The sequence below is a fragment of the Capsella rubella genome, unplaced genomic scaffold (assembly GCF_000375325.1).
Source record: "Capsella rubella cultivar Monte Gargano unplaced genomic scaffold, Caprub1_0 scaffold_2, whole genome shotgun sequence".
NCBI lineage: Eukaryota > Viridiplantae > Streptophyta > Magnoliopsida > Brassicales > Brassicaceae > Capsella > Capsella rubella.
Window position 1 is genome coordinate 10,927,024 of NW_006238922.1, and position 26,104 is coordinate 10,953,127.

Below are 26,104 nucleotides of genomic sequence, written 5' to 3' on the forward strand. Positions count from 1 at the left end.
TTTTATTCAACCTAAGAAAATTTGGTAAGATCTCATGTCCTTTGGATTTACACATGGCCACTGCTAACTTCATAAATTCGAGGGAAGTTCTCTCTGGGGGTCGTCAACATTATGAGTCGTGTTATATATACAGTAAGTTTAAGGGAAGGAACCTAGAAACTCACCAAAAAGTCATATTAGTTTATGGAATGGAAAGTATAGGAGTATCCTATCTTGTAAGTCACGTTAACCAAAGTTAAAAATAATGATGAAAATTCTTAGATTGCCAGAACGCAAAATCATGTAATGAGTTCTGTTCTCTTTTTTTGTTTGCCAAGAACTATAAATCTAAGTAGTATCCCTGAAAACAAAGTATCGAAGCATTGAAAAGGTGCCATTTAAAGGGTAAAAAACAGCACTTTCTCAGTAAAAAACACAAAGAAAAAAAAAAGAAAAAAGGCTTCAGAGAAGATCAGCAACATTGCTTGGCAACTCCTCAACGACCACATTGTAAAACTTCTGAATATCAGACATCATTCTCTCATCATCCGTTGTCATGAAATTGATAGCAACTCCTTTTCTCCCGAACCTTCCACTTCTTCCAATACGGTGAAGGTAATTCTCCGGTTGGGTTGGCAGGTCAAAGTTGATGACCAGAGAGACTTGCTGAACATCGATACCACGAGCCAGGAGGTCAGTGGTTATGAGGACACGGGAAGATCCAGAGCGGAATTCGCGCATGATGATGTCTCTTGTGTTCTGGTCCATGTCTCCGTGTGTGGCTGAGACTGTGTGGTCACGGCTTCTCATTTTGTCGGTTAGCCAATCAACCTTACGCCTTGTGTTGACAAAGATGACACTTTGCGTGATGGCCAGTGTCTCGTAGAGATCGCATAGTGTCTCAAGTTTCCACTCTTCCTTGTCAACATTGACATAAAACTGCTTGATACCTTCAAGAGTCAGCTCGTCTCTCTTGACCAGAATCCTGACAGGTTTGTTCATGAACTTCCTTGTGATCTCAAGGGCCTCGGGTGGCATTGTAGCAGAGAAAACACCAACCTGAACCTTGGAAGGAAGAAGCTGGAAGATGTCGTATATCTGACAGAGAAATCAAATTGTAAGACGGATTTGATTAAACCAGAAAAAGAAAATGAAATTGTGAATAAGAGAATACATAAAACAAGACTAAACCTGATCCTTGAAACCACGAGAGAGCATTTCATCAGCTTCATCGAGAACAAACATTTTGATAGCATCAGCACGGAGGGATTGTCTACGCAACAAGTCAAAGACACGACCAGGGGTTCCAACAACAACATGAACACCAGACTGAAGAACGCGTTGATCCTCACGGACACTTGTTCCACCAACACAAGCCTGAGCCTTGACACCAAGGTAGTCACCAAGTGCCCTCATAACCTTTTCGATTTGCTGGGCGAGTTCTCGGGTAGGCGCCAAAACCAGAGCTTGGCACTGAACCAAACTGTAATCGAGCTGCTGCAAAACGCCAGAGCAAAAAGTAGCGGTTTTTCCAGTTCCAGACTGAGCTTGCTGGATCACATCAAGACCCTTGCAGAATGGAATAATTCCTCTCTGCTGGATAGCAGACGGCTTCTCAAAACCTGAAATAAGGATACCACTCACATTTAGATCAACAGTAAGCTGATAGATCACCACGAAAGCTAATATAACAGAAGCACAATGTTTTTGTTTAAGAGTGACATCAACTAAGCTTTGAAACAATCAAAAGGAAAACAAAAACATAACATATACAATGAAGGTATAGAATGCGTTGTCAAAGGAAATATCTAACTTACCGTAAGCATAAATACCCCTAAGAAGATCAGTCTTCAAGTCCATTGCATCGAAGCTATCGCAAACCTCATCATAGTTAGTGTAGAATGTTTCCTCTCCTTCTTCGCCGAGTCTGCAAAGTATTACACAAGTCAGTTCTTCTTGCTACCAATTTTGTTGTAAAGTGGATTCAGATATTAGATATGCGAAAATATTAACTTACATGGCATTCATCTTAGTATCAAACTGACGAGGATCATACTGGGTTCCATCAGGGGCCATTCCTGCCATGACTGAAGAAGCATAACAAACAATGAAATCGACACTGTAAGAAACCAAGATTTCAAGAGAGCAAGATTCACCCAAAAACATTCAATATATAATCAATCATACTCATTGTCTCAGATCCCAAAACAAACTCGTACAAAGACAAAGAGATTTTAAAAGAACAGATATAAAACAAGCAAAGAGAGCTAGATTAAGAGCAGAATCAAATCAAGCATAAAACACCTTCTAATTGTTTCTTATGATGTAACAAAAAATTTCATCTTTTCGTAAAGTCAACTGTATAATCCAAAGGAATCAACGTAATTTTAAGAATAAGACAGAACCAATGTAGCACTAATAAAACACCTAAATCTTCCTTGTACCAAATTCCATCTAACACGAGTCAGCATTGCACAGGAATGAAAGCAAACACGAATCAAACAACATCAAAACATATAATGCTCCTCCTATAAGCTCACAACGAGAATCCAAAAACAAATCTTACAAAAATGGGTAAGAGAGTTTTCAAACAAACCTGCTGTTAGGAAATTTGAAGAGAGAAAGATTCAAAAGAGACAACAAGATCTGCGCCGTGGAGTTGACAGAAGAACAAATTAAAAAAAACTGTTAAAGACTGCTCTTTTATAGTCCCACACCGTTCTCTGATTAACTTATACACGGTCGTGTTCTTCCTTTTCCTTTCTTTTTTAGGTTTACTTTTCAAAGTAGGAAAAGGAAATACATAAATATTTTCTTCTTTACCGATTTGCCCTCTAAAGAAGAAACTACATTTTGCTCTCTCCAAAATTAAAAGAAAAAGGAAACTTTTTATTTTTTAATTCTTTATCACTCGACTAAAATATATGTTTAGGATCACCCATAAAATATGTAAATACCATTCGGAAAAAAAAAAAAAAAAAATTAAAAGAAAGTATTTTCCCCAAAGGAGCCTCTGAAATTACTCACAAACAGAGAGACACGCCTAATAAGTTAATTTTTGTTTATATATTATCAACAACAGAACGTAGAACTAGAAACTGATGATGAGCTTCAAGAGACATGTCTCCTAGACGCAAGCCAAGACCACAGTCTCACCCCGAGAACCTGCAAAACAGACATTTAGTACTCGAGTTTTAGACATTCAAACCCGGGGATCTTTTTCTTGTTCTGCTTGCAAAGAATGAGAAAAGAGTCTGTTTTCTTTTACATTGTTCATGCATCTCATTAGCTATCACCAGGAGATGTTCGCTTCCTTCTGCAAGTTTAGTTATCTTCGCAAACTCTTCTCCTGCTACTCTGGCAATGTCTATTTTATTCTCTGCTTCTACTACTTTACAGGCGGCGGTTATTGAAGCTTCATCGATCATCTGTTGTGAAATAGCAGAAGCCTGATTGTTTGATTGCCGCGGCTTCACATGTGTCTCCTTTGGTTTTGGGGCTGGTGTTCTTGTTCCTGATGGATCGGGTATCTTGTAGAAGTTCTGTAACTGTTATGTGTTGGATTGAACAACACAGAGAAGATAAATACCAAAGACAAAGCATGAGAAGGATTTTAGAGAACAACATCCCTGATTATGATATTGATTAAGTGCTTTTGTTTATTTGGAACCATGCTTTATTGGCTCTGACAGATATGGACCACATAGTTGTAAACGCCACTTTACAAAGATGGGTTGGTTTGGAAATTTAAAAACGAAATGCAAACTCAAAACAAAAGTGCACAAAAAAAGTGAGCTTCAATACTTACAGATTTGAAGGTGCTAACCTTTACAAGTTTGCTCTGAGCTGCAAGCCTCCTCAGTCTTGAGCTAAGGATTCTTCTAAAATTTGGCGGTACTTCATGCCTGGGCTGCTCTTTCCACAGGAACCCATTATCAGTACTCAGTCATAAGGTCCAAAACAAGCCAAATGGGATAAAAGAATAATAGAGAGTGACCCAAATTGAAGTAAAATCAAGAGCTAGAACATTTTTTCAGATAGGCATAATGGACAGCTTTACGAAAGCTATCATCATACAATAACCTTCAACGTGCAGATGATTAGTAGTATAAGGAATCATAGGAAGATTGTGAATAGTAGTAATAAGCCATTTGTAAAAGTCAATGTAGATACAGTTTACATGTTCTGATAAATAAGTACCCCTCCCTCATATATAGATGGTAAATAATCTGTTCAGTAGTTTACAAAGCGAACACAAAGAAGAGTAAATAGAAATTTTTCTAACCTCAATGAAATGAAAAATGGAACTGACATCAGATCCATTTGCATCCGCTAATGACGAGAGAGCTTCAAATATCATCCCATCATACCTTATAATAGGGAACCACTAAAAGTTCAGCAATACATGAATTGATTTATTAAAGATTAGAGTTGATACGCTAGAATTTATGGAAATGGAAAATCAGCATAAGTTTCGGCCATTCCAAGCACGAGAAACAGAAAAGACAGAAAGACAAACCTGGGAGCATTCTTTGTATCCACCACAATGTTAAAACTTTCATCATTGATCAAGTCATTTCGCTGAATGGAAGGAACAGGGGGAATAATAGGTTTAACAATAGGAGGTGGATTAATGTTATCAACAATTGTAACTGGAGGTGGAGTGACGCCTTCTTCTTTGACTTTTATAGGCCGTGCCTTATAATTTGAACCTTGATTACCGGGGGGAACACTCAAGTTACGCCACTTATCCTAAAAAAGTTATGAAACACACATAATTACCAGATTCTTCTTCATACGGCTACCAAGTAAAAGAAATCCATTGCAAAATAGAGGAAAGTACTGCTCTTTCTACCTCAAAAATCTCAAGCTTGTTTTAAGTATTGAACACTTGAATCTTTAAAAAAAAAAAACAACTTCTAGGATTCATATCTAACTAGGAATGTACTAATCCTATGACCAATGAGAAGAAGCAATACTACAGACCAAGGAAGATTGCAAAATTATTCATAATCTGGATCAAACCTTAATGAACAAAGGTTACGAATTTATTCCCCAAAAGTTTAGATTTTTATGGATCTTAAACTAATCAAATACGCCCGAGTACATAATGCACTCCCGGGGTTAGTCTCAAAGTCGACTGGCTAGGTCAAATATGGCTCAAAGACAGTGGTTTTAAAGAGGTCAATGAAAAAGGAAAAACCTTTAGGTCGATGTTGGAGCGATGGATGAGCTGATCAGCGAACTCAGGATCCCGGAGAATATTCTTCCACTTTCCAGGACCGTGTTTTGCAATTCCGGCGAGTAACGCCTCCTCCTCTTCTCCCGTCCATTTTAATTTCTGGTTTCCCATTACAGCCTTGTGTAATTTAACCTTGTGCTCTCTCCTTCTCGATGCGTATGCTCTATCGGAGTCCGACGCCGACTTGTCGCCGGAGGTTTCGTTTGTTCTGGCTCTGCGGCACAAGTTTTAGTTACATTGGCCAAACAAAAATAAAAAGTTTCGATTTATAGTATCCGAACTTTTATGTTTATTCTTTAATCTTCCGAATTATTCTGTTTATGATCTCCAAATTAAAAACAAAGTACTTTTATTTCTTAATATTTGATTTAAATCCTTAATAGTTTTCCTTTTATTTCCATCTCTATTAATTTTTATATGGTCAACTATAGAAACCTAAATTAACCTACACTTTCATACATGCTTGGTTTAATTAATTAAATATTTATATTTCTAAATATGGAATTCGATTCACACAATATATATACTATTATTATTCATGTTAATAGAAAAAAAAATTCAGTATGATGCATTTTTTATCGTAATTTTAAAAATGTTAATAATAACTCTATTTACCGTCAATGTAGTATATATAAAACTATTTTTTGTGAGTAATAGTAAGTTTATATTAAAAAAAAAAAAGTAGAATAGTTTGTATGAATGATAAAATCACAATATAAACTACCACAAAAAAAAATTGTGCTTCACTGTAAGATATTTTTTTTATTTATAACCAATCTTATAGAAATTAAATGATGTTTGGTTTCTCCTCACGATGCCGATGGGCTACAGTTTGCAGGTATATAATTATGATTTGAAAAGTCCAATGTTGATTAAGGTGAGGTGGTGCAAAGTTTGTAAAAATGAAACTTATGGGGTGAAATCCGAAATACCAGAAAACAGTGTGTGTGGCAAGAGAAACCCGAATTTGGGTTTAAACTAAGAAAACAAAACAAATGGGGTTAAATAAAAAAATAACGCAACGCGAGTAATAAATAGTGCGAATCTGGTAGTGACGAAACATCTGGACTGAGTCTTTCCCTAAAAACCCTAAACATAGATTTAAGTTTTAGTTTGGTTTTCATTTCTACTTTCCGCAACCAACCAAAGCATCAGAGAAACACAACACAACACACCATCACACGTTTCTCTCTCTCTCTTTCCTCCTCCGTCGTATCTCCGTGCCGATCAAAATCCCCTAAAACCTAGACTTCTTCCTTCCATTTCATGGCGGCCAATAACAGATCCGATCACGGATCAGACGAAAACACACGCCTTTACAATCCTTACCAGAACTACGAGGTCCCAATCAACAAATCTCAGTACCTTTACAAGCTTCCTACCTCCCCTGAGTTTCTCTTTACGGAGGAGGCTCTAAGGCAGCGTAGATCTTGGGGTGAGAATCTCACTTTCTACACCGGAACTGCTTACCTCGGCGGCTCCGTTGCTGGAGCTTCTCTCGGAGTTATCACTGGAATCAAAAGCTTCGAATCTGGCGACACGACTAAGCTCAAAATCAACAGGATCCTTAACTCCTCTGGTCAGACGGGTCGAACTTGGGGTAATAGGGTCGGTATCATTGGGTTGGTCTACGCGGGGATCGAGAGTGGTGTTGTGGCCGGGACGGATAGAGACGATGTTTGGACCAGCGTGGTGGCTGGTCTTGGAACTGGAGCGGTTTGTAGGGCGGCGAGGGGGGTGAGATCTGCGGCTGTGGCTGGTGCCCTTGGTGGACTTGCGGCCGGAGCTGTTGTAGCAGGGAAGCAAATTGTGAAGCGGTATGTGCCCATTTGAAGAAGATGGTTTGCTGCTGCGAATGTGTGAGTCTAATTGGAAGACTCTGTTTTCGTCGTTGTTGACATTTTTGATAGGGGAAATGGTGAATTTGATAGGTTTCGTATGTCTTGGAATCATAAAAACGAAAACTTTTTCTTGGTTTCTAGAGGTACAAAGTCTGTATGTCATAATGCAGTTTCACTTTGAAGAATAACCTGCAAAACCTTTTTTTTTCTAATATTCATACCGATATGTTCTTACCGATTGGTAATTTAATTTGTTATGAGTGTTTCTGCTAGTTAGTGTTTTATGTTTCTGTTTGATCAATGTTACCTCTTCCTTTTTTTTTGTTAAGAAATGGATGTGTTGTATTGTATCAATGTTAGTTAGCTCTTCTTTCGTGTATTTCTTCTCATTTTGCTGATTGGGTGGTTCGCATCATTGTCCTCCTCTGTTTTCCTCTGCTAATCTGATATGTTCTGATATTAGAGTCTTAATAATCTCGTGTCTTTACTGTTCTGTTCTTACTTATAGTTTACATATCTTACACTGTGCTTATAATTCAATGCAGAGAGTGAGTATGTATCATACTTGATTCTCAAAGATCATATATTTATTTTCCTCTGGTTTTATTTCACCGGAATATCTCTTCTGCTCTAAGCATTCCATTTTGTCTCCGGGGGATCAGGTCACAAAGATTGCTTTTTGTTTTGTCTCTCGCAAGTCTCACTGATATTGAGTAATAAACATCCTAACCTCCTCTAAGCTCTTACAATGAAGCTGTTCTTGCTGAAACAAACAATGTCCTCAAATTTTTCTATATTCAGTCTTAAACTTTCATCTTTGCAGTTTACTTGGAATTGTTTGTTTGTTACTGTGTACCATCCAGCAAAACGACGATTAAAATGATTTTGGCATCGAACAAGTATCTTCCATTAATAAAACTTTTCTTTAATAGTAAGCACATGAACAAAACTAGATGCGTTTCATATACAGAGATATGGGAACTCCCACACACTATGGACAATCACCCCACTGAACTTTGGATGGAGCACAACGCATAAAAGACCAACACTTGCCTTTGTACTGGCGACTTGTATATGATCTTGGAGGTCGACTTCTTCTTGGTATGGAATGATTACTGCTCTTACAAGGAACAAGTTCTTTGTGGATCTTAGGTAGTGCCATAGTCAGCTTCTGGTTGATCTACGCCGGATTTCCATGTTTTTAGGGTCAATACTCAATAGGATTTTCTCATTTGATCTTCTCTCTACATAGCAGAGAAATTTATTCATGAACTGAGAAAGTTCGGCAGAAAACATTTGTACCTACTTTTGACACAAGATTCTGAATGATCTAAAACCCTTCTTGGTGTAATATATTGCAGCAAAAAACAATGTGTCGTTATATGTCTCTTGATAAGCTAAGATTTTAGATCCATCTTCAGTTATCGAAAATTTTAGATAATACTGGTATGCTTACTGTGAGAATGGTATAATTTCAGATCAACAAAATTATAAACCTTTTGTTGCCGGTTCTTACTGTGTGTGAAGTTTCCTAAAGTTTAATTTGCAGATATATTTCTCAGAAAGAACGGTTCTAAGAAACTAACCTGAGAAAAAGGATTCGGGGGAAGCATAACTGAATTATGAGCATGTGACAAATGAGGTGTTCTATCCTGGATATGTTCATGATCCTCTGTTGCAAACTCTCTAAGCCTGTTCAGAGTTGGCAACAGTACTGAAGCAAGATCAGGCCTGTCCTTTTTCCTCAGTTCACAGCACTGCAAAGCCAATTTAGCCAACTCCAGAGTCTCTTCTTCAGGCCATTCTGATACTCTTGGATCCAATATTTCTCTGAGCTTATTATCTTCAATTGCCATCTCTACTTTATGGCCTAAGCCCATTGCTGGCATGGCTGTTATGATTTGCAGAAGCACCACACCAAAAGAGTAGAGGTCAGATTTCACTCCAAGCATTCCGGTTTGCTGATACTCAGGGTCAATGTAACAAAATGTACCTGTTTCAGTGAGCCAAAGGGGAAACAAACATCAACACCGGTTCCATGTTTAAGACATTTAAAAGAGATGGATGGTAAGACTCTCACCGGCTGCAGAAGTCATGTAATAGTTACTAGAGGAATCAGTCACAGAAGGAGGTACCAAGCGAGCTAGACCAACATCACTGATTTTGCTAGTGAAATGTTTATCGAGTAGAATGTTTGCTGGCTTCAGATCACGATGAACTAGGGGCTCTGGTTTTGCCTGGTGAAGGAAAAGAAGTCCTGTGGCAATCTCAGCAGCAATTCTGAACCTTGCTCTCCATGACAGTGGAGTTGTATCGTTTCTGCAGAAGAGGCGATCTTCAAGTGTTCCATTTTCCATATACTCATAAACAAGACAACCTAACTCGGGACATGCACCGAGAAGGATCACCATATTAGGGTGTCTCATGCTACTCAGAACATCAATCTAGTGAAGAAACATATGTATGAGTCGGGAGAAGACAAATAAAAAAAAGCAACATAAGAATTTTAAATTATAGTTCACTTACCTCTTGTTGGAACTGTTTCAGTCCTTGTGTGATACCCGATTTCAAGATTTTAATGGCAACAGAATTGTAATAGAGGACAGCTTTGTAAACAGGTCCATAACCTCCTTCCCCAATCTTTAGATCATCAGAAAAACCATTGGTTGCATCTTCAACATCTCTGATACTGTAACGTCTGTAAGATACCTTATTGACCATTCTCTGTTTCTCCAAATTGGCTTGCATCTCTTGTAATCTTCTCTTTTGGCTCTCCATTTTCGCTATGCACTTTGCTATTTCAGCTGCTTGGATTGCAGACTGCCTTTTCTGCTTTTCCCTCTCAGACAATACTCTAGGCAGCTCTATTGCTTCCTCAGACCTTGGGGTTTCGATGGCTCCAGGTAGTTGAAGTTCTTGAAACTACATAATGTAATACAAGATGATTAGTTATCCACCACCTCGAAACTAACGAAACAACAATTGGCATCAACATGGAGCTAACAGTATCTTACGTTTTCCTTTTGGTCTGTAGTATCTTTGTCCTTCTTGAACTGCTTCAACTCTAGTCTCAGTCTCCTTACCTCTGCTTCAAGATTTTGATTCTGGTAAGACACCTCACAAAGAACATACACCATGTCAGTAGCATGTTTAACATTCTGCATATCCGAGACCAAATCTTGAGAAGTTTACCTGTTGTTCCACAAAATTTCCCGCAAGTGGACTTTCCTGTGCATCAGTTGTCCCAAAATACAGATTAAAACCAAGCAGCAAATGTTAGAATACTAAGAATCTGAATATCTGAACGTCTATTAGATAGTGTTGATATATAAACTACTAACCATGGACGTTGAAGAGATCGAGCTTCCGTTGGTGGTGGAAGTTGAAGAGATGGTGTAAGTACTCACAGTTGATACCACACCGTAACTGCCACTGTCAGTCTCTAACTGAGAAATCTCACTCACAGATTGTGGTGGTGAGATGCGAGGTGAAAAAGATTGGGATAAATCTGATTTTGGTATGTTGGTTTGTGTAGATACATGTGATAATGATGTCCTGTAAAAATGTATAAAAAAGAAAGAAAGACATTATTCACTGTGGAAACTAAAAGCATGGCCAATGGTTATAACACAGATGATGAGATTACCTGTCTGAATCACTTGAAATGGAGCTCATTGAGTTGTACAACAAAGAAGAGAGATTTTGTTGTCTGGAAAGTTTCTGAGGCTGACTCGCTGGTTTTCTTTTTAATAGCTTACCTTTGGACACAACAAAGACAGCACAAGTCTCTGGAGTCGTCTTAAGCAAAGATGTGGACACGTCTGGACTCTTAAACTTCCTGATCACAAAGAGAGAGAGATTGAACGTTAGCATTTTATATAACCACAGTTGAAAGGATGATATCAAGAATGGGAAAGGGAGAGAGAAAAGGAGAGACTTGAGGAAGGCGTTGCGTGCAGATGCGCCAACAACGATATTTGCGATGGAGTTCTTGGTCAAGTATTCAACAATAGCATTGGAGATGTCTTCGTCACGAAGAATTACCTCCTCTGTTATGATCTGAGAAAACGTGTATATACAATTAACAATGTGATGAATTATAATTAGCTATAATTAGATTGAGAATGATCCTATCACTGACTCCTTTCCGAGCGCAGAATCCTCTGAAAGGAAGAAAGAATTGATGCGCCTTCTCCTCATCGTCATGATGTAAATGATCTGCTCCTGTGGCTGCACAGATTTTTTCTATAGTTAGGGTTCTTTTGATTGTTGTTTCAATGAAAAGATGATGATGAGAAAAGATGCCTACGTTGAACGTGGAGAAGGACACATTGTGGAGAATCTTGAATGATATTTTCAACGGCCCACTTCAAAGCGTGTTGGCTGTTCTTGTCCATATCAATGGCGATGGCCGTGATTGGGCCATAGTACCCGGAGGTCCCTCTTACTGTTCTTCTTGCAGACATGTTAGAAAGACTTGCTTCTCAAGAAACCTTAATAACCTGCTTAATTGATAAGCAAACTAGCTAGCTATAATAATACTCACAGTTATATCTTGTCTGATCTTTATCACTAATTAACACCCAAAACCAAAATCGATTGTGTTGCTGTCTTTTTATCTGGCTCTGCAACTTCTGAGAAGAAACGATGAACAATAAAAGGTAACAGATTATAATAAAAGGTAACGATGAGAGGTAACAGATTATAATTAAAACGATGAAAAAAAAAAAATAATAATAATAAAAAAAAAAAATGGTAACAGATTATAATATTGTGAATGATGAAGCTTTGAGTGGTTTTGCGTTTTTGCTAAATTTGGAGGGTTTTTTTTGTCTTAAACAACTCAACAGTCTTGTGAAACAAACAAACGAAAAGGGTAATTTTCTCATCTCATCAACTTATCTTTAGAAATTAACTATTGGGATATTCCTGGTGCGATCGAACTAATTACAATAACAGTGTACCGTTTCGATGAAAATGAAATATGTTACAGTATTAGTTAGTTACTACAAATACATTATCCCAAATACGAAACTGACTATTTGTGTCTTGATAAGATAATAATGGGACAGCAATATGAATATGAAAAACTTCTGAACTAGGAAGAAGTGTGGACGTACGTACGTGTTCAATGTTCATTATTTTGCTTGTCCCGGATCAGTCTTGATAGCCACATGGTCGGGGTTAGAATTCGAAATTATTGCGATTATTTGACTAACAAAAAAACAAACACACGTTGCAGTTTCTGATTTACATTTAGCCAAACATAAAAATTTTATAAAAAAAGAACAAAGAAAAAAAGTAACGATGATCCAATAATATTTATTTTTTCCTTTTGGTTGTCGTCTTCCATCTTTATTTCTGTTTCGCGGTATCACCATGTCTTACACGTCTCTCCTCGATACGTTATAAGTTTTATAAGACATTATATATATAATTCCATAATTCACGATTGTGATAACTTATATATTACCTTAAAATTTTCGAAGAAAAAACGTATATTTTATAACTTGTTCTTAAGCTCTGATTCTTAATGTTATTGTTACGTAGACAGTCCTATTAAAGACAAACTCGTAAAATCATTATCAATAATCTCTTAATAAATTTTTGAGCTAAGATTTGTTAAAAATAGATTTTATATTAAAAAAAATTCTTAACAAATTTTAACTCTAAGATTTGTTTAAAACTTAATAATAATGATGGTTTAAGAATCCTTCGACACAATAAGTAAGAACCCAAATAAATTAAAAAGAAAAATATGAACAAAACATGAATTCAATATAAATCAGTTGATTATTGTACTATATGATAAACATACAAAAGATTTAAAAAAGTAGTATTTTACATCTAGAAGTTCAATATTACATTTTAAACATTTTCTATTGTATATATGGAAAAAGAAATTAAATCCGCTGAACATATATATTGTGTCAAGAATTCATTCATCCACATATCTCTTTCACTTTTGTTCATATTACTTTTTTTGTCTGTTCAGTTTAGTCTCAATTTATTATTCCATAAATATTATTGACACAACTAATAATATATACTTAGATAACAAAATAGTATTCATATATCAACATTTATAGCTCACTTATATATGTATATTACATTCATGAATCATGATTACCATTTAATATCAATATCCTTTTAAATCTACGCGTCAAAAGTTCTATGGATTTGAATAACTATTTTATAGACATATTTTTAAAAAAACTTCCGTTTATAACTCTATATATCTCTTGAACAAAACAAGAAAGAAACAAAAGAAAATCTATTAAAAGAAGCCAAATGCGGTCTCACTTCTATAAAAATAAATATTTTATTGGTAATAACTTTTTTTTTTAAATGACACTGGGCATGGTTTTAGAAGAAGCGAATCTTATTATAAAAACCATACTATATCATAGTAATAAATAATAATAGGAGTAAATAGGGAAAATACAAAAAAAGGAATTAATAAAGAATAACATATGTTGTTTGTTGTTAGCTGATCGACAGGTGTTGCCTGAAGCGACCTTAAGGAAAATAAGAAACATAAAAAAAAGGACAAAGTGTTCTCTCTCTCTCTCTTTCTGAAGAGCTTGTGTGTGTGTGTGTATACGTGTCCTTCTATTAAATCCTCCTTTTGTAATAAATACTTCTTTCTTTTTGTTTTTCTTCTTTGTCTATTAAAAAACAAAAAAAAAAGAGGGAATAAGAAACAGAGAGAAAAAAGCATACCACACAATATTCCCTTCTCTCTCTCTCTCTCTCTCTTTGTCTCTCGCTGAAGCAAAAATTTAGCTGGAAACGAGGGAGAGAAACAATCATCAACGGAGAAGAAAGCACTGAATAAGAAAAGAAGAACATCTTCTTTTTAATTACACTACTACAAACTTTGTTCTCATTATATTTGTGTAAGGCAATAGATGCGAATGTCTTTAGATTCATTCCACTGGTATGTAACTTCTCTCTCTCTCTTTTGCTTTCCTGATTTTTTTATGTTGTTTTCTCTGTGTGTGTGTAGTAATCGTGAGGATTTGTGCTACTATTATTTTTTTGAATCTCTCTTCTTTATCTTGTTTTTTTCTTTGAGCTTTAGTTTTTTTTTTCTTAAGAACAAAGTTTCAATTCATCTTTCTATTTCTGGGTAAAGCTTAAAAGCTTTTTTTTTTTTTTTAGATCCAGGCGAACCCATGTTCTACTTTGATTCTTCATGTCGAATTTGTTAGGGTTTTCTTGTGCTTGATTTCGCTGGGTTTTTTTTTCCCCTCTCTTTTTTGTGTGTATGTGTGTGAATTTTTGACATGCCAGTTTGGATAATGATTCGTGAGTTTTTTGATGAGTGATCTCTCTCGAATAGGGTGAAATTGAGATAAGGATTTGTGCCAAAGGAGTAGCTGCTGTTGTTGGGATTTGGGATCGAAGAGTGTTAAAATCGAGTTGGGGGAAAATACAGAGGATCCCTCGCAATAGATCCGTTCAGATCTGTTCATCTCCGCTACTTAATTCCCCCCTCTGTGTTTCACTATGCTAACTTAGTGTATGAACAAAGCGGCATTGGAGTCGCTTATTATAACTTTGATGGAGCAACAAGGATTCTTCAAGATCATGAAACCGTTGCTCAGAGGAATCGAAGAAGATGAATTCAATTAGTTTCTCCTAATTATAATACTTTCATCTTTCAAGTATTACAAAGAAATCGGTAACTGTGTGGTGTTGTGGGGGAATCTCTGATTTTGGGAGCTCATGGAAGACATGACTCCGGCGGTTGCAATGACTCTTAGCTTAGCTAATACCATGTGTGATTCATCATCACCTGTGGAGATCGCTCAGCTCAAGAATGTTACTGATGCTGTTGATTTGTTATCTGATTCTGACAATCAAACCTTTTGCAACGGAGTAGCTCAGGGAGGTGAACTGGATTTGATGAAAACTTTATCCGAAACGAAGAGCGGGTCTTCTACTAATGTTTTTGATGAAGACGATGTACTGTCTGTTGTGGAGGATGATAGTGCAGTCATAAGTGAGGGCTTGTTAGTTGTTGATGCAGGCTCTGAATTAAGCTTGTCTGATTCTGCAATGGAAATAGATAACGGCCGAGTTCTTGCTACTGCCATTATCGTTGGCGAGTCAAGCATCGAGCAGGTTCCCACTGCTGAAGTTCTTATTGCGGGTCTGAATAAAGATACAAATATAGAAGATGGTTCTGGTGTCACGGCTTCAGAGGTTGTCATTCGGTTGCCAGAAGAAAATAGTAGTCAACTGGTCAAAGGTAGAAGTGTTTATGAGCTAGAATGTATACCACTGTGGGGAACGGTTTCCATTCAAGGTAATAGATCTGAGATGGAGGATGCTATTGCCGTGTTACCTTATTTTCTGAAATTGCCTATCAAAATGCTTATGGGGGATCATGAGGGTATGTGTCCAAGCCTCACACACCTCACCGGTCATTTTTTCGGTGTTTATGATGGTCACGGAGGCCATAAGGTATGTGTTATATTCACATTTTCTCTCTAGTTTTGGTCAATGCACTTTGTTACACCTCTTTTGAATTCAGATAACCTTTTGATTTGAGATTATCTGTATAAGTCCGTATCTGTTAAATGTATGATGGCTTGTAGGTTGCTGACTATTGCCGAGATAGACTCCATTTTGCTTTGGCTGAAGAAATCGAACGCATAAAAGATGAATTATGCAAGAGGAACACAGGAGAGGGTAGGCAGGTCCAGTGGGAGAAAGTTTTCAATAGTTGTTTTCTAACCGTTGATGGTGAGATTGGAGGACAAATAGGCAGACCTGCTGCTGGTTCTTCTGATAAGATTCTTGAGGCTGTTGCCTCTGAGACCGTAGGATCAACTGCTGTAGTTGCTTTGGTTTGCTCATCGCATATAGTAGTCTCTAACTGCGGGGATTCAAGGGCGGTTCTATTCCGTGGCAAAGAAGCCATGCCCTTATCAGTCGATCACAAAGTAAAATGAGTTTCCTTTCTTTCTTTCTATTCAACAGTTTGCACACTCTAATGTACCGAGTTGATGAAGTTATTCCTTACCTCTTTCCCTTTCTCTGCAGCCAGATAGAGAGGATGAATATGCAAGAATAGAAAATGCTGGAGGTAAAGTTATACAATGGCAAGGCGCACGTGTTTTTGGTGTTCTTGCCATGTCTAGATCCATTGGTAAGCAATGCTTCTCGTGATGAATATTATTGCCTCTGTGAATAGGCTGATTGGTTTCACATGCACATCACAAAATATACCTTAATTATGTATGAATTTACCGCCCTTCGTGAAACATTAGATCCTCCGCGTTTTTTTTTTCCTCCTCTGGACATATGCAGGTGACAGATATCTGAAGCCATATGTGATCCCAGAACCGGAAGTTACATTCATGCCACGGTCAAGAGAAGATGAGTGTCTCATACTAGCTAGTGACGGTCTTTGGGATGTAATGAGCAACCAAGAAGCTTGTGAAATGGCAAGGAGACGGATATTGATGTGGCACAAGAAGAACGGTGCACCGCCTCTAGCAGAGAGAGGCAAAGGAACAGACCCAGCTTGCCAAGCCGCGGCTGATTACCTCTCGATGCTTGCCCTTCAAAAAGGAAGTAAAGACAATATCTCCATCATTGTGATTGATTTGAAAGCTCAAAGAAAGTTCAAGACCAGAACTTGAAGCTAAATTACAAACAGCACGCTTACTTACTTTTTTTACTGGGGGTAAGTATCGAATTTTAGTGTTTTTTTACTATTAAAAGGTTTAGATCGTTGAGGATCTAATGATTTCGAAAAGCTTTTTACATATTATTTACTCAATATTGTTAGAGGGGAGAAGTAAAGACTGAAGGATTAAGAAGATGATGCATAGCTAATTATATAAGTACTTTCTCATGGGAACTTGGGATTCGTATGTATAAGAAGAAGAAGAAGAAGAAGAAATAGGCAAAAGAATATGCTTTTTTGTTTGGTTTTGGGTATTAAAGTAGATGAATATGTTGTAATAGTTTTTGAGATGTGGCAAATGAAATTGTAATTGAAATTGAAACTATTGTCACATTTAACCTTCTTGCATTTCTCTTTATTATCCTTTCCTCTTGATTGATTACGTAATTAATGTCTATAACTTAAGATTGAGATAAGAGTTTTAGGAGCCTAGAGATTGAAAATTTTATTAAGTCCGGAATAAAGCAGTATACTAATCAAAAGGTGGACGTGCCGGAGTGGTTATCGGGCATGACTAGAAATCATGTGGGCTTTGCCCGCGCAGGTTCGAATCCTGCCGTTCACGTTTTTGTTTTTCATTCTTTTTTTTCAGTCAATTATCATCTTGCTTTCATTCATAAGAGTGCAGCCTTTACGAAATGTCCATATTTTTTTTTTTTTTGTGCAACGAAATGTCAATATTTTTTTTGCTAAATTGAGTAAAAAATAGAGATCAACCTCATTATCAAGAAATGTGGTGACGTGTGAAACCGTAGGTGAGAATTTAAAATAAATCTTAGAAAAGCTATTAATCATTGGCACCGCGTAAATGCTTAGATAAGTTTATTAAGAAGCTAACAAAAAGTCTGGATTGATTACATTATATAGATTGCGTTTGACGGTTTAGCCATTTTGTAAAAGTCACCACAACGCCCGCCCTCGTCCATTGACCCCAATTTGCTAGTTATCCAACTTATTTTATTCTTGATAGTATAAAGAAAACATTTTAGCTGTTTGTTTATTCGGAATTAGATGTTTAAAAGACTCTAGTTACGCATCAGTGCTTCACATAGAAAACGTGTTTATTAACACATTTATATTTATACATATGATTAGGCTGAACAGTTTTGATTAAATGACGTACCAATATGTATTTTGCTACATGTAATCCAGCTGTATTAGTTGTAGGCTTTTGAGTTTCCATTTCCAACTTTCACAAGCAAAATACCACCATTTTCCAGCTTATCTAACAAGTCATTTGCAATTTTATTTTTGTTTTTTTTCAAAACAAAAATTGTAAGGACGAATTTTTCTTCTTTTTTTTTCTTCTTTTTTTTTTTCTTCTTGAGTATGGTAAAGAATTGAGACACTAGCACATTTTTATTATAAGTGAAATTCAAGTTTCGAAATATATGTGGATTTGTAGAGTTTGTAGATATGAATTTTCAGATATTTATATGGATATAATTTGTGAAAGTTGGAATAATCTATTTATACAACGAATCAATTATGAAATAAACTACGTATCTCATACTAGGGGATCAGATCATGTAAACTATTTTTTTTTTTGTGTGTCGAGACTCAAGAACTGGTCAGATCTACCGAGTAAAGGTATAGTCAGCTACAAGTACTAAAATGAACATACAATACAATCCTCTACGTGAAATGTATATCTATAAAAACGTTTATAAGTAAATGAATTTTTGTTCAAGGAAAATACGTTCATTATCTGATTAGTTTTGTCTAAAAATTATGTCATAATACATATCTAAAAACTCCAAGACCAAGACAAAGACATAATTTTTGTTGTTGTTAGAAAGGTGTAAAGTAAAGGAACTAGTAAATCTACAAAAAAAAAAAATATATATCCATATAGAAATGGACCAAAACCAGTTCCCCAAGCATTATTAAAAATAAATATAAAAATAAAAAAATCTCACAACAAAAGCAAAGCATAAAAGCAACACATTGCATTACACAACAAGGGCATCGTAAGCCAACCACTCCAGAACTAAAATAAAAGGTTGTCTTTCCAAAAAGCCAAACTCATAATATAATAATAGAAAACGAGAAAAGAGTATGGAAGAAGAAGACGGAGACGCGTCTTCTCCGTTTTGGCTTCAATCTCGCCGCAACAACACTTACTTCCGCCGCACCGCAAGTCTTGGCGGTCGTGCAACCACCGTGGCTACTCAGATATTCTTCGCCGGAGCAGCTGCGATCCTCATAGTCGTCTTCATTATCCCTCCATTATTTTCCTCTGTTTCACAGATTTTTCGACCTCATTTAGTTCGTAAAAGCTGGGATTATCTCAACTTCGTTCTCGTTCTCTTCGCTGTCCTTTGTGGCTTCCTCAGCCGCAACACCAATAATGACGAAACCAATCATAACAAAGAAGACGATGAAAGTGACAAATTCTTGAACTCGCCGTCCATCGTCGATCGAGGAGACCGTGTATCTAACGGTGCCACACCGCGTTATTGGATCGACGATCGCGGCGGTGATCAGACGGTGTACAAGAGGTTTAGTAGATTACGTAGTGTTAGCTCGTATCCAGATCTAAGACTCCGGGAATACGAAGCCGATGAACGGTGGAGATTTTACGATGATACACGTGTAAGCCAGTGCCGTTATGAACATACAGATCCGATCTATCCAAATCAAAGTTACAGAAACTGGCAAGAGGAGGCTAAACCACCGCCGGGAGATGTTGTTCAAACAGAGCGCGACGGCAGCAACGGAGACGAAAGAAAGGTCCACATTGACGGTTCTGTTGCTGAGAAAGTTGAGGTCGTTGCGACGGCGAAAGCTGAAGTAGTAGAAGAGCTACCAGTGCCTTCTGCTCCGCCATATATTCCGTCTCCTCCGCCGTCTCCGCCCCCACAGCCTAAGCAAGCGAAGAGGAAGACTAAAAGAGTGTACCAAGATGTTCCTCCAAAGGAAGAGAAGAAGGAGAGAGCTGATTTTTCGGAGGTGGCGACTCCTCCGATCCTACCTCCGACCACTGTGCATCAGAGGAGCAATAAACCGGAGAAGAAGAAGAAAGGCGGAGCAACTAAAGACTTTTTAGTTGTGTTACGGAGGAAGAAGAAGAAGCAGAGACAACAGAGCATCGACGGCCTCGATTTACTCTTCGGCTCCGATCCTCCATTGGTCTACACAATGCCACTACCACCACCGCCGCCTCCGCCTCCGCCTCCGCCTCCGCCACCTTTCTTACGAGGGCTTTTCTCATCCAAAAAAGGTAAAATCAAACGAACCAATTCAAATCCACCGCCGCCTCCTCCTCCGCCACCACCTGAACGGAGATATGAATCACGAGCATCAATGGCGAAGAGTCGCAAAACTCCGGTGCAGTCACGGACATCTAAACCAAATCCACCTACTAAAGTAACTCAATTCGTAGGGACAGGAAGCGAATCGCCGTTGTTGCCGATCCCGCCGCCGCCTCCTCCTCCGCCGTTTAAAATGCCGGCGTGGAAATTTGTGAAGCGTGGAGATTACGTCAGGATGGCTAGTGACATAAGCATAAGCTCCGACGAACCCGATGACACGGATGTAGCTCAATCTGCCACCGGGAGTATGTTCTGTCCGAGCCCCGACGTAGATACCAAAGCCGATGATTTCATCGCGAGATTCAGAGCTGGACTCAAATTGGAGAAGATGAACTCTGTGAAAAGAGGGAGATCCAATTTAGGACCCGAACCCGGACTTGATGAAGCCGGATCTTAAACGGGTTAACAGGCCTTAGCCCAAGCGTATAGAGTATATTTATTTTCTTATTGGGTATTTTTTCGGAACGCCGATTATATTCTTTTTGTTGCGTTTTTCGGCTTACTATTGTGTTGTTGTTTCTTTACTTTTATTAAATTTTCGTATACGTTAATTTGTGTGGTGTATACAAAACAACAAAAAATTAATATATAAAGCCCATCTTCACAATCCACAAATATGGGATCCTTAATCACGGGGCTTAATCAAGAGTCAAGACCACCACCTACGCTTACCTATGTTGCACAAAGAAGCTGTGTGTTAGCGTTAGAAAGAAGCATCTTATCTTTAACCTAATATTTATATATATATAGCTTAAGCAACAGTCTAGGGCTAGAATTGCTCTTTCTCATTTGTTTTTCTCATCTTCTCCATGGCCGGGTCTAGCAAGAAATCCGCAACCAAAGGTGAATCAACTCCTGCTTTGATTAAGGCCACCAAGTCTGTGAAAAAGTCCAAGAGGAAGCAGGAAGATGATTCAAAGAGGCCAAAGAAAGACGTAACGATTGCTCCTCTCAAGAAGAAGAAATCTGGGAGGAAGAAGATCATGAAGGAAATCGTTGATCGTCTTCAAAGGCTCGAAGCTAAGATGGATTTGCTGGCAACAAAGGCGGATCTAGAGGCGATTTTGATCTCAGCCAAGGGTGAGAAAGTTCCTGCCATAAAGCCTCCTGCTAAGGCTGCGTCTGACAGCGAGGACTCATCATACATGGACACTTCTTCAGATGAACAAGTTACTGTATCCAAGAATCCACATGCAGCTGCTAAAAAGGTCTCTGTAAAGGCCAAAACAGAGAACAGTTCGTCTCAGGATGATTCATCTTCTGATGAGGAACCTGTAAATAATCCTGCTGCGTTTACCAAACCAGCTGCTAAACATTCTCCATCCTCAATTGGTGACAATCCTCAAACGATCTCTGTTACAGGATTTGACCCTTCGATCCATGTGGATGATGTCAACATCATATTGAGTAGATATTTCAGTTCTTTTGGGGAGATCACACGCGTATTTGTTCCCGCAGACGGTGACACCGATGCTTCCTTAGGATATGCTTACATTGATCTGAAACAAGGAGCAGACAAGGCGTTGAAAATTGCCAGACATGACGTGGGAGGATGGAATCTTGTAGTTGGTACGGCTGAACCAATACAAAGTGGTAGTTGGCTTTTTAACGGCCGTTGTGGCTCTCGTGGCTTCTGTGGGTACTGTTGAGGTTATGGTGGCGGAGGAAGAGACTGCTCCTGGAAGAGGACGCTCTATGGTGTTTTTAACTTGTGAGACTATGCAACATTTTTTTTATATAATTACTTCTAGTTAAGCTTTTGTCCGTATTTTAAAAGTAGACTCACTCCTGAGTTTTTTTTTGGTGTTACTGTGTCCAAGAAGAACCGCAATTTTTAGTTTCCTTTCATTAGATCCTCTAGTTACAAGCAACAATATCATATGACCTGAATATAGATGGCCTAGAGACAATAAGTGTTTTGGAAGAATTACACAAACAAACAAAACTAATTTAACACTTAGATTCATTGCCAGTAGACGAAAAAGACAGGTCGTGTGTATTTTGATAGAGCATATGAAAAAAATCTGTTGTACTTTAATGTGAACTAATCAGTCTTTTAGTTTCACAAGTCCAAAGAAACGCAATTTCATCACTTCCTCTAATAACAACCCAACAATATCATAGGACCTGAAGGATAGATGCCCTGGATACAATAATGGTTTCCGAAGAAACGCAAACAAAACAAAGCTTATTTAACACTTCTTAGATTCATTGTTCTCAAGATACTCCTTGAGAACATCCATAACTGAACCAAACTTTGCCTTGACCTTAACTGGTGGATTTGCCAATCTACAAGCCATCTCCTTTATGTTCTTGGAATGATAATCAATCTTACTCTGCGTGAACTTCAATCCATGAGCTGTACTCACCACCACAGTCCGATCATTCGCTTCGATAACTCCAGACTTCCTCAGCTTCATCAATGCCGTCAATGCCACACCTGTATGAGGGCATATAAACATCCCAGTAGAATCAGCAAGAGCTGTTGCATCCATCAACTCTTCTTCAGTAGCTTCCTCCACAATTCCATTAGATTTCTTCAACGCATACACAGCTCTGTCAATCGAAACAGGATCACCGATCTGAATCGCAGAAGCAAATGTAGTGTTTGCTTTCAACGGATTGAAATCTTCGTTAAATCCAGATTTGTAGTGCAAGTAAAGTGGATTTGCATTAGCAGCTTGAGCACAGACAAGCCTAGGGATACGATCAACAAGACCTAACTCTTTACACATATGAAACCCTTTGTAAAAGGCATAGATGTTACCAAGATTGCCTCCAGGAACAATGACCCAATCAGGAACTTCCCATTTGAATTGCTGCAAAATCTCAATCGCCGCCGTCTTTTGTCCTTCGAGACGGAGGCTGTTGAGGGAGTTGGCTAAGTAAATCGGAAGCTCTGCCGTGACTTCTCTGATCAAATGCATACATCCATCAAAATCAGTATCAATACTAAGCACAAACGCTCCATTTGCAATCGGCTGAACAAGCTGAGCCATGGAGATTTTGTCAGCCGGTAAGAACACGATCGACGGGATTCCGGCGGCAGCACAGTAGGCAGAGAGAGCAGCAGAGGTATCTCCAGTTGAAGCGCATCCAACTCCGACGACTGGTTTGTTCATTTTCCGGAGACGGTTCACCTGACAAACAAGAACCATCATAATAAAGTTGTAAACTTTATAGACGATGACTGTAAAGTTGCAAACTTTACTGAAAGTTGTAAACTTTGTTTAAGATGATAGACCTGAGAAACAAGAACAGTCATGCCTAGATCTTTAAACGAACCAGTGTGGCTGATACCACAATGTTTCACCCATAGATCGTTCATCTGCAGATACTGTTTCCCGAACCGCTCAGCCCAGAAGAGGTTTGAGTTGCCTTCGAAAGCAGAGACGATGTCATCATCGTCGATCTCGGGGAGAACCCACTCTTTCTTCGACCAGACGCCTGATCCGTATGGCCAATTGGTTTTACCGACGCGGGAGTCGAAGAGTTTACGCCAGAACTCTCCGTCGTAGCGCTTCAGGGCGGCGAAATCGTGTTGGACGTCGAGGAGGCCACCGGATTGAGAACGGTAGACGATCTCGTCGAGGGAGTAGGATTCAGTTGAAGAAGGTGGAGCGTCGAACGGGACGTAGCGTGCGGAGAGGTTTTGGAGTTGATGAGGACGGCGACGAGCTTCGTCTCGGATGTTCTCATCGGGGGAACGGCGGTGTTTATGAGAGGGAGGAGAGGAGGAGGTGGTGCATCGGACGGTGAAGGAGACGGCGGAGGAGTGAGGTTTAAGTGAGGTTTGAGAGTGGGAAGGGAAGTAGGTGGCTGAGTGGAGAAAGGAGAGTGAGGCCATTATGACTGACACACATGAGAGGGTAAAGTGAAGAGTTTGATTGGAGAGAAGAAGAATGTTGACAAAACACCTTTGTCACTAAATAACTAATTCATTTTATAAGACTCAAAATTTATTTTATTGATTTTTCAAGTGCCATTCCAAATTCCCAATAAATAATTGTACTAACCGCACTAGGAACAAATGAATGAAAATGAATCGTGCATGAATCTTTTAGATGATCAAGTCATGCATTTTTCAAGAATGTTTCGGATCAGAGAAAGTTTAATGGGACAAATTCACACACACCATCATTTTATTGACTTACTTACATAGAGTTGTATGTATATGCTTCTGTGATTTCAATTTCATACCAGCTAACTTATCAAATAATCATATTACAAACCGCCAAAAAGATAATTAAACAAAAATTAAGAAGAGAGATATTTCTATTTAAGAAAAAAAAATGAGAGTGGCCTTATTGGATCATCTTTTACCACCAAAGAATCTTTTAATACGGACAGGGTCAAAGATACAGTAAAACTGTAAATGGATGAGCAATGTGAATAGACCAACCAAATCAGCTTACTTTAACTAGCCTTGGTTTGGTTCACGACTAAAATAAATACCTCAACTGATTGTTGTCTAATGTCTCTATACTAGTCCTCCAACGTAGAGCATATGGTTTTGGGGGGAAAAAAGAACACAAAGAGAGAATCTTTGAAAGAGAAGGTATATATATATATATATAGGCAGCAGGAAAATAATGATTAATATGGATGATGTCTACTACCTTAGTTACAATACAATCGGGCGTTTTCTTTTCTTGGTTTTGCAGATTGTCTTGGTTTTTCTATTAATTAATAGCTAAACCAATCTACTTAACTCACTAAGTGTTAACCTTACAAGAGGATTTGCAGTTGAGAAATTTTGGTATCGCGTAGCCTTTTAGTTTTATCTCCAAGTTGCTCCTAGGCATAGTGCAGTTCATTGCCATTTTCCTAGACAATGCATTTCTACTGGGAATGTACATTACTTAATCACAGCTACATTCACTTTACTCCTACATTTGTTATGTATTTGGAAGTTGGGACAAGTTTAGATATTTGATTATTGATTCTTTATCCCAATTGCAATATTAATAACATAGTGTTATCTAGACTTATATAACTGGCTAGTATAAGATATATATATATATATATACTAATCAACAAGTAGTTCACCTAATACACCCCATTTGTTGAAATCTAACATAAAATATGATGCAAGTGATACATACGTATGTTATGATACATTCTCATAATTAAGGACATATACAACATTATACTTAGATCAATGCTTTTCTGGTAGTGGATTTAATAACCAGTTGCGTTGCTGTCTGGTAATATTACTGAGTAGAGAAACTAGAACACTTCCAGTACTGTTACTGTTGTTTGTGAAATATAAATGATTAGATAATGGTTGAGTACGTACTTCCCAGTGTTCTATCCACTTCTCATCTCATTTTTGTCCAATGACTTAAAAATGGAAACGGCCGGGTTCTTCGTGACTGAACATGGATCATGGTTGGAGACTATTTTGAACACAACTACTTAACTTAAGTACTGGACCTTTACAAGTTACAATAGCTAGGAACATTGTGGTGGCCCTGAATTAAAGGTCCAAACAGAACAAACACTGTTAGGATTGGAATATGGTTGGTCAAGCCCATCACAGTTTTAATGTTCCTTTCGGAATCAAATCACATGGGCTCTGTTCGGCAAAGAATCGCAGCGGCAGCGGCTGCGATCAGAATATTAGCTTTACTTTTCATGTAACTACTCTTCATCTCTCTTTCACCTCATCTCAATTTTGGTCGTGCTACTCTAATTTAAAGATTTTGGAGCCGCTACATTAAACAGCGATTGAAACCCAAGCTTTAATTTGAACTGGGACAGTCGTGAACTTCTAAAAATCAAACTACCATTATCAAATACTTACAGATCTGTAAGCTTTTTACAGAAGAAGAAGCTATTTTTTTACCATTATCGAGATTTGCAGATCTGTTTTATATTTATAGTTATGCCCTTTAAAAACTCATAATTGCAAAAGTTTTATGTACGAAAAAAAGGAAAAAAAAAATTAGTCGCATGAAAGAGTCGCGCGACTCGGAAAAGAACACGCCCATGGTTGGAACCAGTCTAAATATTCTCGTGTTAA

The 26,104-nt window shown here is 38.0% G+C and overlaps 8 protein-coding genes and 1 non-coding gene across 13 annotated transcripts; 5 read left to right on the top strand and 4 right to left on the bottom strand.

Moving 5' to 3' along the window:
* Nucleotides 1–235: 235 nt before the first annotated feature.
* Nucleotides 236–2,794, bottom strand: LOC17894566 (eukaryotic initiation factor 4A-3). The gene is made up of 5 exons (XM_006302258.2): nt 2,576–2,794; nt 1,997–2,066; nt 1,797–1,906; nt 1,171–1,601; nt 236–1,077 (listed from the first exon to the last, which is right to left on the bottom strand). The coding sequence occupies exons 2-5, from the start codon at nt 2,062–2,064 to the stop codon at nt 442–444; spliced, it is 1,245 nt and encodes a 414-aa protein (XP_006302320.1). The 5' UTR covers nt 2,065–2,066; nt 2,576–2,794; the 3' UTR covers nt 236–441.
* Nucleotides 2,795–2,943: 149 nt separating this feature from the next.
* Nucleotides 2,944–5,468, bottom strand: LOC17896538 (telomere repeat-binding factor 5). 2 transcript variants are annotated; one of them, XM_006302474.2, is made up of 6 exons: nt 5,183–5,468; nt 4,499–4,731; nt 4,265–4,349; nt 3,788–3,889; nt 3,248–3,527; nt 2,944–3,144 (listed from the first exon to the last, which is right to left on the bottom strand). In XM_006302474.2, exons 1-6 carry the CDS (start codon nt 5,330–5,332, stop codon nt 3,107–3,109), a joined length of 888 nt encoding a protein of 295 aa, XP_006302536.2. In that variant the 5' UTR covers nt 5,333–5,468; the 3' UTR covers nt 2,944–3,106. The 2 variants fall into 2 exon arrangements, with proteins under 2 accessions (XP_006302536.2, XP_006302535.2); XM_006302473.2 differs by having other exon boundaries at nt 3,806–3,889; nt 5,183–5,467.
* An 825-nt stretch (nt 5,469–6,293) lies between these two features.
* On the top strand, nt 6,294–7,334 carry LOC17895165 (mitochondrial import inner membrane translocase subunit TIM23-2). Its single transcript, XM_006302800.2, has one exon. It carries the CDS (start codon nt 6,488–6,490, stop codon nt 7,052–7,054), a length of 567 nt encoding a protein of 188 aa, XP_006302862.1. The 5' UTR covers nt 6,294–6,487; the 3' UTR covers nt 7,055–7,334.
* Nucleotides 7,042–11,528, bottom strand: LOC17896492 (U-box domain-containing protein 35). 2 transcript variants are annotated; one of them, XM_023787991.1, is made up of 11 exons: nt 11,372–11,528; nt 11,204–11,286; nt 11,000–11,121; nt 10,709–10,900; nt 10,404–10,617; nt 10,255–10,290; nt 10,067–10,166; nt 9,589–9,959; nt 9,143–9,506; nt 8,649–9,055; nt 7,042–8,306 (listed from the first exon to the last, which is right to left on the bottom strand). In XM_023787991.1, exons 1-11 carry the CDS (start codon nt 11,526–11,528, stop codon nt 8,277–8,279), a joined length of 2,076 nt encoding a protein of 691 aa, XP_023643759.1. In that variant the 3' UTR covers nt 7,042–8,276. The 2 variants fall into 2 exon arrangements, with proteins under 2 accessions (XP_023643759.1, XP_023643760.1); XM_023787992.1 differs by having other exon boundaries at nt 7,042–8,302; nt 8,645–9,055.
* Nucleotides 11,529–13,763: 2,235 nt separating this feature from the next.
* Nucleotides 13,764–17,152, top strand: LOC17894549 (protein phosphatase 2C 16). 3 transcript variants are annotated; one of them, XM_023787199.1, is made up of 6 exons: nt 13,764–14,006; nt 14,408–15,534; nt 15,669–16,016; nt 16,117–16,222; nt 16,384–16,762; nt 16,868–17,152. In XM_023787199.1, exons 2-5 carry the CDS (start codon nt 14,794–14,796, stop codon nt 16,716–16,718), a joined length of 1,530 nt encoding a protein of 509 aa, XP_023642967.1. In that variant the 5' UTR covers nt 13,764–14,006; nt 14,408–14,793; the 3' UTR covers nt 16,719–16,762; nt 16,868–17,152. The 3 variants fall into 3 exon arrangements, with proteins under 3 accessions (XP_023642967.1, XP_023642965.1, XP_023642966.1); XM_023787197.1 differs by having other exon boundaries at nt 13,764–14,002; XM_023787198.1 differs by lacking the exon at nt 13,764–14,006 and having other exon boundaries at nt 14,046–15,534.
* A 96-nt stretch (nt 17,153–17,248) lies between these two features.
* On the top strand, nt 17,249–17,330 carry TRNAS-AGA. The gene has a single exon. It is a non-coding gene; the product is annotated as a tRNA-Ser (tRNA).
* A 1,296-nt stretch (nt 17,331–18,626) lies between these two features.
* LOC17896582 (histone-lysine N-methyltransferase 2B) lies at nt 18,627–20,694 on the top strand. The gene has a single exon (XM_006302038.2). The coding sequence runs from the start codon at nt 18,824–18,826 to the stop codon at nt 20,474–20,476; it is 1,653 nt and encodes a 550-aa protein (XP_006302100.1). The 5' UTR covers nt 18,627–18,823; the 3' UTR covers nt 20,477–20,694.
* Nucleotides 20,695–20,888: 194 nt separating this feature from the next.
* Nucleotides 20,889–21,930, top strand: LOC17894163 (nucleolin 1). The gene has a single exon (XM_006302596.2). It carries the CDS (start codon nt 20,889–20,891, stop codon nt 21,726–21,728), a length of 840 nt encoding a protein of 279 aa, XP_006302658.1. The 3' UTR covers nt 21,729–21,930.
* Nucleotides 21,931–22,086: 156 nt separating this feature from the next.
* On the bottom strand, nt 22,087–23,959 carry LOC17896261 (threonine synthase 2, chloroplastic). The gene is made up of 2 exons (XM_006301149.2): nt 23,324–23,959; nt 22,087–23,219 (listed from the first exon to the last, which is right to left on the bottom strand). Exons 1-2 carry the CDS (start codon nt 23,924–23,926, stop codon nt 22,272–22,274), a joined length of 1,551 nt encoding a protein of 516 aa, XP_006301211.1. The 5' UTR covers nt 23,927–23,959; the 3' UTR covers nt 22,087–22,271.
* Nucleotides 23,960–26,104: the final 2,145 nt, after the last annotated feature.